This window comes from Xiphophorus hellerii, chromosome 15 (genome assembly GCF_003331165.1).
Source record: "Xiphophorus hellerii strain 12219 chromosome 15, Xiphophorus_hellerii-4.1, whole genome shotgun sequence".
Classification (NCBI taxonomy): Eukaryota; Metazoa; Chordata; class Actinopteri; order Cyprinodontiformes; family Poeciliidae; genus Xiphophorus; species Xiphophorus hellerii.
This window is the reverse complement of record NC_045686.1, coordinates 4,535,422-4,552,815: the sequence shown is the minus strand read 5'-3', so window position 1 is coordinate 4,552,815 and position 17,394 is coordinate 4,535,422. Positions and strand designations below refer to the sequence as shown.

General features: G+C 37.5%; 2 protein-coding genes across 10 annotated transcripts in view; both read right to left on the bottom strand.

The window, feature by feature from the left end:
- adgrg6 (adhesion G protein-coupled receptor G6) overlaps positions 1-3,389 on the bottom strand; it is a 70,410-nt gene extending 67,021 nt beyond the window's left edge. For 3 of the 9 annotated variants that reach the window (XM_032585392.1, XM_032585395.1, XM_032585396.1), the window contains exon 1: positions 3,204-3,389. In XM_032585392.1, coding sequence (XP_032441283.1) covers positions 3,204-3,205 — 2 coding nt within the window. In that variant the 5' untranslated portion in view covers positions 3,206-3,389. The remainder of the gene's footprint in view (positions 1-3,203) is intronic. The other 6 variants (XM_032585394.1, XM_032585393.1, XM_032585397.1 and 3 more) reach the window with 3 other exon arrangements.
- A 5,456-nt stretch (positions 3,390-8,845) lies between these two features.
- The window catches only part of vta1 (vesicle (multivesicular body) trafficking 1), a 39,586-nt gene continuing 31,037 nt past the window's right edge, over positions 8,846-17,394 (bottom strand). Inside the window, exon 8 of the mRNA XM_032585328.1 lies at positions 8,846-11,973. Within this exon, the coding sequence (XP_032441219.1) occupies positions 11,828-11,973 (146 nt within the window). The 3' untranslated portion in view covers positions 8,846-11,827. The remainder of the gene's footprint in view (positions 11,974-17,394) is intronic.

Sequence of the window (17,394 nt, the reverse complement as noted above, 5' to 3'; positions counted from 1 at the left end):
AACACCTTCTTTGATAAAGTCTAAATAAAGTGGAGCGGTTCTCTGGAGAACCTCGACTCTTCCAACATCCCTGCAGTCACGTTTTACACTAAATACAAAATCACTTATCTTGATCTTCAGCAGAAAGTTGGGAAAGTCCTTCAAGAAGAATTTCAAAACAGCTTAAGAAGAGCCAAACATTTCTCCAAAGGTAAAAGGAAATAGTTTGAGGTTGTAAAACTGAGGAACCACAAAGGCTCAAATCGCCATGATCTGGTAAAGGTTTCATATTTTGATGGAGACAAAAGCTCAACAACGTCAAGTTGGACTTAAATCTGCAGCTGAACCAGAATAAATGACCAGATTGATTCTGGATGAAAAACTGAGAAGTTTGGATTCCCAAACTAATGTTGGACTCACTTCAGCTAAACTCATTTTTCGTTCTGTACTTTATCACTTTTGCTAACTTTGAAAACCTTTAGTGCACTTAGATTCCCCTAAATTACCTTTAGTTGAATAAATTTAAGTTTTGGTTATTGATTTAAGAATTCCTCTAGCAGTGAAACTTTCAAATTCATGCTCTTATTTTGAAGTGGGTTAAAACTATTTAGTTTCAGTTTTCTCTATTTTCCCCCACAAAGCCTTTAATCCAAACCAGAAACAAAATAAAACAGTGGAGAACAAAATATAATCACAAATGCAATATTGAAGAGAATTACAGAACATGTAAAATATGTCAAAATTAAACTGGAGCTTGAGAGTTAAAACCTTTCTGGGGAAAATCCAGTTTGAATTGCTTCCACTAAATCCTGTGTTGGTTTAGCAGAACTAATGTTTATGATTTGAGCTTTAGGATTAAAGCAATAACTTTTTATTCAGCTGGTTCCCATCGCTGTCCACAACATCAGGATGAAATACAATCTACTAAAAAATTAGATTTGGGGCTGAATGTACAACTTCTTAAGATCATGTTCACCTCAAAAAAACGTTGCGAAAAAGTTTGTTGTATAATCATCTCTCCCTTAAACAGACAAACAAAAAAAAAAAATCATTAAAGATTAATTCAAAATAAACTTCAATGTTCAGGTTGAACTTGAACTGAAGCTTCATCAGCAGTTTGATTTTTAGTTGTAGCACAAACTGACTTTTAGAGAAGTTTTTAACTTCCTTTAGTTCACAGGCGTGACGACAAGTCAGCAGCAAAACCTGCTTAAAACGAGCAGAACTCAACATTCAAAGCTGCTTCACATCATTTTAGACAAATAAAACTGACAGTAAATTTTAACCTAGAAAATGTTTTCTGCTTCGTCTCAAAGCCGTCCACCATCATCTGCCATCTAACCGCCATGGAAAGAAAAAGAAAACTTTCTTTTTCCCAGAAAGTCTCAGGACCTTCTGAGAGTTTATGAGTTGAGATCAAATCAGTCACCTGAGTTTCAGGTATAAACAACAGAACTGGAGACGGTTCTTGGGTTTTAAATTTCCAGAAGCTGATTTTCATCCCAGCAGAACCCAAAATGTTTTTGGATAAACAATAAAACTCAGACAAAAGTGACACTTTATTTTTAGATTTCAAAACATGGAAAGACAGAAAGTGTTTTTTTGTTTCAGTATTGAAGGGAATTGCTGAACATTTTGTTTCAACTGATGACATCGCCTTGAAAAAGCATGAACGTCCCTCAAAGCTATTTTCTATTTTGTCAGGCTACAACCAGAAAAGGTCTTTATCGGGACTTTAAATGAAAGACTAACACAAAGTGGAGCAAAGAAGACAATGCATGGCGTTCACTTTTCTTCTACCTCTAAATAAAATCCAAAAAGCTCCTTTAGACGTTAACTAAACAGCAGAAGTTTCTATTTTAATCTCTGGTCTCAGAGAGAACAAACGGCATTTTGAAGAAGTGACTAAATGCAACATGTGGCAGAAAACTAACAACCTTAACAAACCATCCCTATAGGGAAACATGGTGGTGGCAGCATCATGCTGTGGGGAAGACAGTCAGGAGATGAATGGAGCTCCGTCCTGACAATCAATCAGCTGCTACTGTTATGTATTACAAACATTTTCCTTTATTGAAATCATGATGAATCTTTATTATTTTCTCTCTTTTCCTCTGATGCCAATAAAAATACAACATCGAGATTTTAATGAGACAAAATGAAACGTTCAGTACGGTGCATTTCTGTCGATCCAGGTCTTTTCTTTAGATAAATAATTTTTCATAAATTTGATAGTTGAATAATTCAAGTTAAAATGAGAAACATGAGAAAAGCTTCATAAAACATTCAGAGTTGTGGGAAAATGTGAATTTTTCTAATATCTGGAAACTGATGGAACGTTGATCTTGTTTGTTTAAATTTCAAAACAAGTTTACCTTTTAATATTTTTTATTTACTTACAACATAATCAGACTTAAAATGTTCTTTACATCACTGGAGGTCATTTCTACAAGTTGTTGACAAACGAAACAAATTTAAGTCTTAAATAAAAAATGAAACAAGTTTCAGATGAAATTTATTTCTATTTACTTTACAATAACTGACTAAAATAAATAAATCAATAGTTTCAAAACCTCTGAGTTCACTTAGACATAAATGTTCCTTTTTAAAGACTGGGTGAGGGAAACCACAGAACTGATCCTGATTGGTTTTCTGTTTTAGTCGTTTAAAAAACATTAAAAGGTTTATTTCCATCCCAGATTAAAGTACAGAGAGAGAAATAAAACTGAATTTAACAGGATTTAACAGGAAATAAAAACTGCAGGTCAATGATTATTTAGTTTCACTGCTAATAGTAATAATATATGAAAGTGGGTGAAACTGTATGCAATTTGCATCAAAAACGTTTTATAAAAAATATAATTAATTGACCATAAAAACTGACCAATGACTTTTTTCCGTAACTTTCCCCCCAGCAGCTGTTTTAACTCGATCTCTCCTGATTCTCATGTCAAACTGAAAACCTGCGCAGATGTCAGCAGATCCATGGAAAACATTTCCCACCGCAGAGCTGAAGAGAAAAGATTTTCTCCTCTGCGCCAGATCCAGCATCACGTTTGAGGAGCGGCTGCAGCAGCTGGACGTTTGCATTCAATTAAGGAGCTGAAACTCCCAGCAGCCCTTCAAACTAAACTCAAACTTAGACCTCGGAGCGGGAGACGAGCAGGAGCCGCAGCAGCATCTCCAGGTCCGCAAAGACTGGAAATAAAGTTGAAAACACTCACATGTTCTCAGTGCAGCGGCGGCTGATCCCCCCGCAGGATCATTCTGACTCTCTGCAAACTCTCAGGAAAAACGGAGTTTTCTTTTTCTTAATGAAGAAGTTCACAAAGACTCCAAACCTGCTAAATCCCAAACGCGTCTCAGCTGAGGCGCAAAAAGTCTCCAAAGTTTGAGGAGCAGAGAGAGGGCGGAGAGAGGAGGAGGAGGAGTAGGAGGAAGAGGAGGAGGAGGAGGAGGAAGAAGAAGGTGTTGGTGCGGCTCTCTGGCGGGGTGCGTTCGCTTCTTTGACCCGGATTCACAGGCGGGGGCGGGGTTAAGGGGAAAGTTGTATCGTCTGAATTAAAGATTTTTTAAAAATGACTTTCTTTCGTCGTATGTCTGACTTTACTGGATGTTATATTTTGTTGCTTTTCATCCGATATTTTTAGATGTCTGACTTTTATTTTAATTAAACTGTTATTTTAATATGAAAACATCTCATCAGGTTATCTCATCTTGCAAACAAATTCTAAAAATAAAACACATTTAAAAAGAATTCATTAAAGTGACAATAATTTTGGCTAAGATGTAAAAAGTTTAAAAATCAGCTAAAGGTTTTAAATGTAGTTATAAGCTTTTAATATTTTTCTTTTTATTACTGCAATATTTGCATTGAATTTCCAGAAATAATGACACAAATAAAAGCACCAGTTATGGTTTTACATCTGATTTTATTGTCATTTTCCATCCCACAGAAAAAAAAAAGATCCATCCATAATTATCTTTATTTCAAATCTTGAAAATAGAAATCAATGGTTCTTTAAAAATACATTTTGCTGCTACATACAGTTTATTGTGAAGGAATGAAGAAACTGAAATGACTCCATGTTATTTAAATGAGGCGTTCTGTAATTGGTCACTGGTTTTATTTCTTTATTTTTTATGTCAGAAATGTCTATTGGAAAGTTTTAAGTTGTTTATAATTCTCATTTAAATAGTTCAAAAATAAAAGAGTGGGATGGAAAATGTGTTTTTTATTTTGTAGCATAATAATTCTGCACATATAAAAATTCTAGGAAGTGAAAAACTCATTTATTTCCTTAAACATTCATGTTTGAAGTTTCTTAACATTTTAGATGAACAGATGCTGCAGTTGGTGATGAACAGTTAGAACTAATGATAATAATTATATTCACACAGTTCTTACCCTCAAGGAGCAAAGGACATAAAATAAAAGCATCTTTTAAAACCTAAAGAGGTTCATTTCTCTCATTTCGACACATCCTGGTAACTCTGATCGTAGAGCAGGTTTCTGCCTCGGTCTGATCAGAATCAGCAGGTTTGGATCATAAACTCATCTGTTCAGCCTCATCCAGTCACAAAGCGATGTCACGCCTCCGTCTCAGAGCAGATGGATGTGCAGCCTGAGGTGAGCTGCTCTCATGCGTCTCATTTGCCTCTGAAGGTCGGAGCTTCCTCCCGATAAGAGCTTCAGGATGCTGCACAGATTTGCATGGTTGTGAAAGGAGCCTCAGAGAGACTGTCAGCTGCAGCAGAACCACCATGTGGAGGGGAAGACACGGCCGACGTCACGGAGACGGAGAGCAGCTGGGATTAAAACTCTGACCAGGAAACAGATGAAGATTAAACCCAAAGAGAACCATCCAAACTGAACTGGATGGTCCTCGTTTCAAATTAAATATGTCCAAAACTTAATAAAACCTACCAATTATCAAGTCGAGGCACCAACTGAAAATAGTAGCCAAATTATTTCCTGCCTGATAAAGTTTAGGTATTAAAATACCAAGAGAGGAAATCCAGCACTGCTGTTTTCCATACAGCAAAACGTTACACATTCAAATATGGAACAAACACAATAAACTTCTCTCCAATGTACAGAAGGTTATTACCAAAAATAATCCAACCATCCAGTAAAAATACTTTAAATGGACAAACTCACTAAAATATACAAGTAAAAATGCATAAATAAGAAAAGAGCCACAAAAAAGAAACAATGTCACAAGCTGCGGCTCCATTGTCCAAAACTTTAATATTCCGCTAATGTTGAAAAAAAATAACACAATTTCACAAATTCATTGTTTCCATTAAATAAGAAACACAATTAAAATCCCATGAATACGTTTGTTCAAGTGATAAGTTATTAAAAATTATGCAAGGCCACGATCCTCTACCACTTCCTGTTTCTTCTTCTTCGTGGTTTGTGCCAGTCGCAACATCCGGTTGTTGATCATGTGACTCTTGTGATGTAAAAAGTCTTTCTATTGCAGTTTTGAGAAATAAACTTATTTTGGCCAAAACTTTTATTATCAACAAACCAGAGTTTTTTCTACATTTCCATTAAGAGAATTTATTTTCAAAATGCCAAATTTCACAATTACATGGTCAATAGAAATGCATGAAATTATGAAAATTAAAAAAACAGGTTTATTGAAGAGGATTTTGGGAATGAGGACAAATTCATTATTTCCAAATAGTTCAGATTAGTTTGCAGCAAAATATATTGTCAATTTTCATGGCAACACCAAAATATGTGAAGCTAAAACAATAAATAATTATATATAGTGAAGCCACAATTCATTTTGAACATTTAAATTTAAAGACCAAGGTTTGAACTGAAGACTTTTGGAAATATGTAGCCTTAAAACAAACATATTTGTGACATCTTTAACTGGACCGAGGTAAGCAGTGAGCTCAACCTTGGAAAAGAAAAGATGACGGATGAAAGGATAGAAGAGTAACTAAGACTGGTGCTGAGGTTTTGGAAATCCTAATCCTGAAGTAGAAATGCTGTAAAGGGGGCAGCTGATGCAAAAATAGAAATATTTGTGTGTGTGGTTGCTATGCTGCTATTGATTAACTTTGGGGATTTGTTTCAAATCAGAGGATCGGTTGTGCTGCAAGCGTTTCAAAGTCTTCGTCTGAAACTTTGAGGTCACACGTACTACATTTTCCATGACATCTCCCACAGCCTGCGCGGACCAGCGACCTTTAATGATCTGAACATGACATCATCCCATTTCCTGTAACTCTGCTTACTTTGGTCTCCTGGAGGTTTCATACGTGAGCAGAACAGAAGGTGTCGTTTTCTGCTTCAGGCTGCAGAGTTTCCCTTCTATTAGGAGGAAAACAAGGTGAGAAGTGACCCTAAAAACAAACAGATGGAGAGAAAACGCTTCGGGTGAGCAGAGTGGATGAACTTCATCATGGAACACAACTTACAGAAAATGGAAAGTAAAACTATTTTATTCCACCTGAACGAGGAGAACGCAGCCCTAATTATTATCTTATATTCTTGTTTTTAGACTGAAGGAAACCAGAGAATTTCAGGCTGCACCAAAAACTCTACTTTTTTTTTCGGTAATGAGAACTTTTGTCTAAAATCTTGTCTGCCTTTTCAGTGTTTCTGTACCAACTTGCTGTTCTCAATGAGAAGCTTAAGAACAAAATTCAAAACTGGCGTTTGATGCATAAATCAACCGTTAAATGTCCTGGTTTGATCAGAATTAGTGTTTGAACATCGTTTTTATTTATTTATTTTACAGCTGATCAACAGGACCTCATCATGATGAGGCAACAAACGTTCCTCACATTTGTTTTCATTTTATTTACCCAGAATGCCGTGCGCTGTAGTCCAGTTTCGGCTTTTGGAGCGCTCTCCGGTCTGCTTGGTGTTCACATATTCGAACGGCACCAGAATTCACTTCAACCGAACCGAGACTGAGGTTTATAAGACTAGTTTGCTCTTCTTGCAGTTCAAACACACCAGACTTTCTAGACAAAAGAACTAGAGTTTGATTGGAGCGAAACAAACAGTTCTGGAGTGAAAACATCCCAGATCTGCCTGGGAGCAGCAGGAGACTTTATTGTCAAATATAAATGATATTCAAGGTCAGACGACACGTTACTGAGAAACTGACTGTTTTTGTTGTAGCATACCCGTTTGGTTGAGATGACGACATCAGCACTGCTGCTTCCACTTAAATGCCTGTTTCATAACATAATATTGCAGTATGAACTTTTTACTATTTCCATAAAATTCAGCCGAAAGCCAATTATTCCTAAGTTTTTGTGAGTGGTGTATAAAAGGCTCAGACCTGTTTCTGAAACCTGGACACTGATTCAGATCTGACCACTGAAAGGTCAGAACAAGAGGTCATAGCTGCAGATTTGTGGTTTCCTTTCGACTCCCTGACCACCAGGGGCCGATTCCTTCAAACTGAAACCACATGCCGCCTCTTTAAATACATGAATTACATTACGAGGTGAATATGCATTCCTTGCTCATGAACTTAAAGAGAGAAAAACTCTGATCAATAACACAAATTTTAAACAAATCTCTCAGTTAGGTAAACTGAGGCTTTGAGTTTATTTTATATGTGCTTGTAGTTTAGTGAAGTTTAAGAAAGGTCAGGTTTACCTGATCTTAGATCTGTTTCTGGTGTTCGTAGACCGGATCGTGGAGAGGAGGCTGAATGCTGGAGGAACATCTGGGTCTCATCGTTCTGCAGCTTTTATGATTCTACTGGCATCTTAAAGCTGTGACCTTCAGCCTGTAGATGTTTATGAGATGAGGGTCAGAGGTCACAGATTTCACCTGGAGGTGAAGCAGGATCCGGCTACATGGGCAGCTTTTTGCAGCTGCCTGATATTTATGCAGGTCTTCAACTTTTCCAGCACTTTGTAGAAACTTCTGGTTCAAACATTACAAACTTTCTGCAATGGAAAACTTCTCAAGATTCTCAAATACAACATCGCTGTCAGGTTTGTCTAAAAAACAACATTACTAATCAAATGGAACAAATTTCAATCTGATTAACCAATATTCAATAGTCAGATGTCTGCATCCATATCAATAAATATAAACCTGGAAAGTCTGTTTCAAAGAATCCCTTCCTGAAGAGTGAACTGTACAGGTAGGTGCAAAAAAGTTAGATCAATATGGTTCAATTTAGCACTTTAGCTTTTGCAAAATACCATGTTGGTATAGAACTGGACCCTTGGTACTATAACCTACATGAGTAAATTTTAAATTAAAATATTATCTTGTGAACATTAGTGAAACACTGAAACATCCTGCTGCTTGACTGTAGTCTTTAAAAGCTGGACTTGTTGGTTCTTGATCCAACTGTAGGCATGGAAACGTAACCTCATCCTCATCCTCATCCTCACTGCGGGTCGCCATCTGGACCGACTGACGTCTGAATCAGAACATTCTTTGAACTGATGATTGTAATCTCCTTTTCACAAATCCAGCTCTGACTGATCATTCAGTCGATTTCACAATCAGTTTCTCCACAAGGTGAATATTTGTCTAGTGCGACACAAACGGCTCATCAGAAACAGGCAGGTTGAGCCTTTTTCACTGATACCAACTGATTATTAAAAATAATTTCTGCCATGCTTCAACTTTGTGAGTCGTCTCAGAAAAAGGCAATTTACATAATAAGTAAAGATAAATTAAACTCTTGTCAGTAACATTTGAACAGTCTAAAGGTTTTCCTCATTTAAGAGCCTTTATAAGACCAACATTCAGAAAATCAAGTCATGTTAAACTGACTGAATGCAGATTATATGTTGCAGAAAGAAAAAAAAAAAACTTTTAAATGTCCAGATTCTTTAGATGTGACAAATATTCACACAATTAATCATTTCAGATATTTTATTCAAACTGCAGTGATGATTCGTGCAAACCTTGTGAAAACCTTGAGTTACTAAATCAGCTGATAAAGATTAGATTAAAATCAAAATGCAGAAAAAAGATTTAAAGCTCAGACTACAGCGCGACGTCTCCGTCGGCTGACAGTGAACATCAGAAACAAAAAGGTTTAGCTGGTTCCCCCCCCACTCTGCAGTCCTCCGGCTGCGTCGTTCTCTACGGTTTCTTCCATATGAATCTGTGAGACGCATGTCGACAGTTCAAACAGGATAAACAATGAGACTGAATCCATTCTGGCGTTTAGCTGGACAGAAAGCAGCTGTTTGTCGTTGGTTCAGTCTCAGTCTGATGAGTTCAGTTCCACTTAATGAATTCATCTCAGGTGTCCAAGAAAAGAAATTAACAAAAGGTTTAATCTGCAGCCAAAAGCTCGGTCAAGGAATAGTAAAAATCAGTTTCCACCCACTTGTAGGTGTTGAGTCATGGTAACATAAAGCATTTGGCTGTTTCAATCCAGGAAGCATCTAGACCTTTAACAGATGAAGAAGTGGTGCTTATCACAGGTTAAAGGTTTCAAAGTCTGGATCTCAGGTTGTAGCGTGTAATGAACAGTCAGTAGAACTCTTGCTTTTTATTCACAGTGAAGAAAATAATGCTGTTAATTCACTTATTATATTATCTATATGCCACCTAGAACACAACAGGTGGCGATAGCTTGGTTTATTAGCAACTTAGCTTCACTATAACAAAGCTGACATGCTAATGTTAGCATGGATTAGCTGGTTGTGCCTTGTTAAATGTAACATTAAAATTATAGTTAACTGGTTATAATGGTCAGATCTGACCAGCTTAGTGCCTTTAATTAACTTCTGCTCCATACGACTTCCTGTAGGAACGGTGGAGGATTGAATGACACTTTTAATACACTTTATGGAAAATTAGTAGACAATAAGAACAGTTGTTCTATTTTTTCTTTAAGTTCAAAGGATAAAGTTGGGAAAATGTTCATAAGCATGATGGCATGGTTAGCATGCTACTGTAAAGCTAGTTTAGCATGCTGGTGTTAGCATTATCTTCTTAGTGGAAATGAAGTCAAATCATATATTTTTAATGTGTTGTGTATTTATTAGTCATTAAAATACAGCTGTGGGTTTTCTTTATTTATATGTTAGATTTTAAAACAGAGTTAGCTGAGATGTCCATTAATGAGTTAGCATTAGCATGTAAAAGTAAAGTTTGAACGACAAAGCTCATTTAAGCTCATTTAAGCTAATTTAAAGCTCATTTAAAGCTCATTTAAAGCTCATTTAAGCATGCTAATGTTCGAAGTATGAAACTTCATTCCATCAACCTCTGCACTTTACTGGTACTGGGTCAAATTATTAATTTCTAGTGCACTTTGTAATAAATGAGTGAATATTACAAACAAAACTGTGGATAAACGTCAAAGCTAGAATTTCCCACTGTAGTATAAAATTGCTAAAAAAATCATGTTGGCATGTCTGTAACTAGCAACAGCTTTCTACAGCTAATTTTAGCATGCTAATGGGAAATGATTAGTTTACCAAATAATTCAAACAACCTCTGATCCTTTATTGTACAAATTTCTAGTGATGAATGAGACATTTAGAGCAAAGCTGAGGATGTTTTCATTTTTATATCAACAGATTGTAAAGATCAGATAAGACCTACCAAGATGTTTTTTAGCAGGTAAGGACTAATGTTACAGTAGCATGCTAATGGCTCGAGTCCGCATGTTAAATCAACATACCGCCGTAAAAACCAAACAAAAAACCAAACTCTTAATACTTGTGAGCTAACATTCAACATTGAGGCTATTATCAGGTGTTCAAAGGTTTCAGTTCAGCATTGAACATTCAAATAAGAGTGGAAAGATTTCTTAAAACCTGAGAAACATTGGCTGCAGTTGGTGCATCTATGCTGAGCTTAAAAAGTTTGGTTTTGTTGTCACAGTCCAGTAATTTGCAACTATAAGCACCGAGTCTCGGCTTTCATACTGAGAAATCAAGCAAATACTGGCGCCAGTAGTCAGCTTGGTAAAGGTTCCCAAAAAGGAAACTAGCATAAAATTAACAGCACTAAGAGAAAAATGTGTTTAAATTAATTTAATGTGCATCAGCCAAACATTCCAGATAAAGTTTTCCAGCAGTAAAAGGATTATCCTAAGTTTTTACAATCAAATCCCATCACCTGTTAAACTCTGAAATACTGTGAAAATAAACAGGAATTTAAAACTAACTTTAAGTCACAATTATCATTAAGTGTTGAAAATCATTTGATTAAATTCAGATAAGTAACTTCAGCCAAAATACGGGTTTTGTTAATGTTGATATTGACTAATTTGAGTTTGGATCAAATGATCCAGCTGTGTAACGATTTATTGCAGGAATTACACGATTTATTTATCCAAACTGATGTTTATATTTGTAATAAAGCTTTGTGGATCAAACCTAAGCTCTAAAAACACAAAGTCCTCCTGGCAGTGGAAGCCATCAGTGAGTTCACTCCTGCATTTCTGGGGAGATTGACTGACATCAGTTCTGTTGACAAAAAGCTTGAGTTGATAAAATGACACAAACTCAGGTTGGAGTTTTGGACCTACAGATGTTGTTTTCTATCTTCTTTATTTTGAACCTGCAGTCAGAGCGATATGAACCACGGCGAGGAGGATGAGCTCGTTACCAGCTGGAGGGAGTCACTAGCGAGGCTTTGAGTCCACATGTCCTGCAGTCGGTTGGTCAGTTATCCCGTCGATTGGAGCGGCGGTGGACACAGGCCACCATTGTTCCGTCTGATTTCCATCGTGTCCTCGTCTGACGCTTGAGAGTGGCCATTGGCTCACTTTGGGCCAGTTTGGAGACAGATAAAGGGGAGAAAAAGTGGTGGGGGGTTGAGATGGAAGAAAAGGAGAGGAGGAAGGAGGAGTCAGACTGGAGACGGACAAAGAGTTCATTCTTTGCCGGTGGTGAGGAGTTTCAGGGCTTTCTGGAGGTTCTGGATGGCTGTGCTGACGTCCTCGTACTGCAGAGCGCTGCCGGCGTACTTGCAATACTTCTGCGCCTTGGTGAAGTCTTCGGGGGAGAGCTGAATGCCACCTGAGGAAGGGAGGGAAGGAAGGATCAGAGGAGGAGGTAGAAATCAGGGAGATCAGACGTTAATGTGAGCCAATTAGAGGCGAAAAGAGGAGCAATCAGTCCTGATTACAGACTTAACAAAGGCTGCAGACAGAAACACAAAGTAGACCAGGATCACTTTACAGTCAATTCATGGCAGAGAGAGAGGAGGAGACAAATCTAAGTGCTGTTGGGAACTTTTAGCTAACAGCCAAGAATCAACAAAACACATTAAGAAAAGGCAGATATTTAACTGATTTTAAAGGCAAATGGTCAACTAATTCATTCAGTTAATTTGAAGGAAGAGACATCAGCCATGTTAAATCAGCTTGGACATATTCATTTGAACCAAACCAGAGTTCACTTCAACCGAACAGGGATCTAAGTTTGTAGGCGAATCAGTTTGATTGCAAACCAAAGTTCAGTTTCCTAAATAAACTGAACTTTTTAGGCAACAAACTAGAGTTCAATTAAAGCAAACAGTGCTGGTGTGAATGCACCCTCACTTTAAGTTGCCTAGTTAAGGATAAATTCACCCATTTTCTGCATAGATATGATTATGTCTTCATGGTTAGTCTGGTAATCTGTCCCCCCCAGGCAACCATCCAGTTAGTCCTGATGGCCTCCAAGATGTTCCCAAGTCAGAAGAAGGTAAATCGTCCTAGTAGAGAGTTCTGGATCTGTCTTTGGGTCTTCTCCCTTTAAGATGTGTCCAGAAAGCAATGAGACCTCATTGCTTCAACTATCCCAGTGAACTCCAAGAGAAAGTGCAGCAGATCGGGAATCTTAAATTGGATGCAAAAGGAGAAGCGGAAATGTAGTGGAAAAATGAGACCTTTAAACCTGAATCTATTCACAAGATGGTTGGAGGAGAAAAAACAAAACCAACCTGGAGAGATGCCAAGGTCTTTTCACTCCCCATTAGTCCTTGTACCGGACATTGTATTTGTAAATCTACCCAACTCCCTCTTATGAATCCTTTAGTGATAAAAGTCTCTGAATCGCTTGATAAGAGGAACACAGAAAGTGTGAGAGATCAAACAGTTTTGTAGGCGGTTTCAGTAAATACTGTAACCAGCTGCAACATTACCGTGCGTATCTTTCCTCCACAGCAAGCTGTCTAAGCGGAGAGACCTGAATTATTTTATAACAAAGTCAGGATGGAGCGAATTCAGACTCTGAACGTTCCGTTTTATTTTACACCAGGCGTCTCCAACTCTAGTCCTTAAGAGCTGCAGCCTTTAGATGCATCCCTGTTATAAGATACCGAATGACTCGCTAATAGGCCTTTGCTGAATTTGATGCTGAAGATTAAGACTTTTAAGTCTTACTCTTAAGAGTAAAAGTAAGACATACTCTTAAATAAGTCTTAAGTAAGACTCTAAAGAGTCTTACTTTTTGTATATGTTGTGTGTCTTTATTTTATTTAGCTCCTCGCTCTCTACCCTTTAGTTTCCTCTCGAGGTTTACGGCTCAGCCTGAAGGAGAGCAGAACGCCATGCAACACGAACGCCCTCCTTCCCAATGCAGGAATCCAGAAAAAGTTGGAAAACTAGGCGGTAAAGTTTTGTCTAAATCTTGCAGTAGTAACTGAAATGCACTGAGAAAACTCTTGGATAATAAAATAAGTTATAGATTATTTAGATAACCAACTGCACCCCAACTTTGATTTACAGTGTGTGAGTAAATAACACATTGTGTAGGGAACGGTGCTGTATGAGCAGGGGGTGTAAAAACAGCATGTTTATATTTTTATTAGTCATATTTGATATAGAAATCTTCATAAAAATCATTATGGACTCATCTATAAAACGTGAGACAGAAGTTAATTTAATTGTTTAGTGAAATGGCCTCCAGGCCCTAAAATCTGTTTGTTTAATGATCAGGACATTCTCAGCCATAACAAACCGTCTCCTGATCCATTTTTTATGACGCTTTAGCAACAACTAAATACCTGGTAATGCCTGAGAACTAAGTAACTTATGTTTAATGGCAAATGTAAAAATCCGGCATTAGGACTAATCTAATATCCTCGTCAACCTTGTCATGTTTTCTGTCTACCGATTTCTCAAAGTGTGAAGTCCGGGTTCAGAAAATATATTCCAGCCAAGTATTAAAAACAAAAGCCAAAACCCAGGAAATTAAAACTATGGATGAAATATGTGCTGCACATTTTATCAGATCTATTCAGACGTCTCCTGGGGATTTCAACAGCACACTAGAAATGTTTTACAAAACCTTAATTCCTTCAGTACATTTCTCGTGTCCCTTCCTCAATCTGTCTTTGCCTCCCCAGAGGAAACTGCTAACTGGAACCATGCCGCAGCGCCTCTCTCGCCCCTCGGCGTGGTGCCGTGCAAACTGAACACGAGACGCCGCGTGGGACGGCTCTCGCTCCGCATATCGAACAGAACCATCTGCACAGCTGCACGTCTCCAAGCCATAAAATGAGTGACGGCGCAAAATGAAAACATATTAATGCGTCGTGAGGAATAACGTTTAATAAGCCAGCCTGGCGCTTTACAAATCGGAGGGAGAAAGTTCTGTTAGAGAAGTGCTGAGTCTGAGAAAAACTCCCAGTTTAAGTTGCCTTACACAGAGTAATGTGTTACTTTGTAATCCTTTCATTGATTCAGAAAAGAAAATGTGATTTCTATTAATATTTGTCATGTTTAAAAAATAAAAAAAAATCCAATGTGCTGCGTTTAACAAAAAATCCTCAATGAACCTGTATTTCATGCTTGTGTTATGATTTTCTCCCTTTACTTTACCCAAAGCATCTTAATTTTACAGAAACATTTGGTTAAAACGTTATTTAGTCTGCAGTTCTCTCTAAACATTTATCTTGAGTAAATAGTTTTATTTAATGGAAGTAGTCCAGATCTGAAACAATCAATGTCTCTTCAAAGAGGTACCACAAGGCTGAGTGCTCGGGTCCAGCTTCTTTACAGACCAACACTGAACATTTTTCAGCTCACTCGTCCTCATGTTTTACTGCTTTACAAATGTCACCCAGCAGGATTTGTTATTTCTGATAGATTACTTCAAAACTATCACCACAAATTTGATAGCTCAAAGATTTTCACCTTGTTTCGCTCAGATAACATTTTGGAAGACGACTGTCCAAAAATGAATATTCAGAAGCTTCAAAAACACCAAATATACCTTAATATGTGTGTAAATATGTTGGAAAAATGGTGGAAACCATCTTGGTACCACAAAAGCCAAAATCCACCGTCCTTCTCATCTGTGCTCTTGGGGGTTCAGCCAATCAGCTCTAAGGAAATTGAATGGCACTCCTGGATTGGCTGCCTTGTTAAGTACCATGTTAAGTAACATTGCGCTCAGGTATTTTGGCTTCTAATGTTGTATTTTCATTAGAATATTTAAATATATTCCTAAAAAAGAAAAAAAAAAACAGTTGGAATCTGCTGTAATTCCAGGAAAGAACCATCAAGCACCACCTGTGTGATCTAATAAAATAAGCTAAAATGTGAGAAAGTACCCAGGTAATTCCAGTAATGGTGTCCTGTAGGTTAAAAAAAGTAAAGTGATTTCCTGGAAAGTCTGTAAATTCTGGAAAAGTAAACTGTAAGGCATGAGAAAGTACTGTGTAAACGGATGTCAGAGAATATTCTGTAAGTTCTGGGAAAGAACAAGCTTCAGGTTGCCACTCATCACTGCCTCTGATAATCATCCTCTGTATTGTTTGAAAGAAAAAGGCTCTGACTTTTGTAACCAGACAGAAAGTTGGACGTGACGGTTTGTGCATACGCTGGTATGAAAGCGGACAGAAGGGCTGTGGGTGTGCGCTTGGAAAGTGGACAAGAGCAAAGCCTCACTGAGGCACAAACATGAATACGTTAAAAGTCTGAGTAGAGAAGTTTAGAGCTGAAAACTGGCATATTGACGAGAAGGATACAGGACAAGACGTCTTCATCATGTCTGCGCTCGCCTTGTGGGGTGTTTAATGTCTGCAACCCATGATTTAGGTTCCCATAGTGTGCCTCACTTTATTTAAATTAAATAAACTTTAAATGGAAACAGAGAGGTGCAGCCAGTGATGGTTTACATGTTGGGGGGGGGTTTGATGAAATAACATTTTGTCCTCTATGGTTAAAAATGGTTTTAGTTTCCATTTAAACCTGAAAATCGAGACCTAAATGACTGAAGCATCGTTTCCTGTTTGAGTTTCTCTTAGGTAGAAAGAAAGCAAGAAGTTCAGGGGGTTCAGTAAATTTAAGTGTAGTGATTATGAGCTTAGGTTTGCTGGTTTAAAAAGTGAGCTCAGCAGTATATAATGGGGTGTAGAAACCACAGCAAGCAGTTCAACACTTTCTCTAAATCCACAGATGGGAACAGTTTCTCACCCAGAGTTAATATGCATTAAATGAAATAATATTTCCAAATTATTCTTCTACTTAAAGGTGAGATTAGCGGGAGCCTTTAGAGACTAAGAAGAAGGTCTCTGGGTGAGATTTCTAAAAAGCAGAGCATGCTGAACAAGCAGAGCGACAGATAATATCTCTTGGTTAAACAGCGCTCAGAAAATATGGTCTTCTGCTGTCTTACAACGTTAACGAGGGAAATCACGTTGAACCATAAGTCTCTAATCCCTCGTCTGATTAGCCTACAAAATGTGCTGACTGTATATTCCCAAGGATGGGAATCGTTTGAGACAGAGAAGGAAAAAAAATGGAAAAGTTAATAGAAAAAGTCTGCAAAGCAATGGGCCAGAAACCAGAGATCATGAGGAAACGACGATTTCAGGGAATCATGAATCAGCAGAATGAATAATAGGGATGGATGATAAAACCAGGATGCAGGTTACTGTGGCAACTCAGCTGACTTCTGTCTAAATGTTGGATTTCTTACAAAAATGTTTTCAGTTCATTGTTACATTAATTCCCATGAGTTAAAACTATGTGGTGAATATTTTCAAGTTGAATTTCAGAAGGGAAAACCAAAAATATTATAAAGATAAAAACAAAACAAACAAAAATTAATCAAACCTTAAATTAGGGAAATTTTCACCAACTTTTCTCCTCAGGAGGATCAGTTTGCATCACTTACCACATTTTAATTTTGGTGTTAAATTATGTAAATCCTTGGGTTCCCAGCAGCCTTAAAGAATGCTGATTTAAACACCCAGTGGGATTTGCAGAACCTCCAGCATGACCATTACAACATCACTGGGCTTCTCCAACCAAAACAATAGCTGCTTAATCTTAATTTTAGTTAAATGTTAGTGTTTGTGGGATTTCTCTTTTGTCGTTGGATAAAGATCACGAGCCATTTCTCCAGCTAGCTCTAGACTTGTCCACTTCTTTTGATTGTATTTACCCAGAATGCCCTGCACTGTCTGCTTTTGGAGCAGTCTCAATCTGCTTGGCATTCACATGT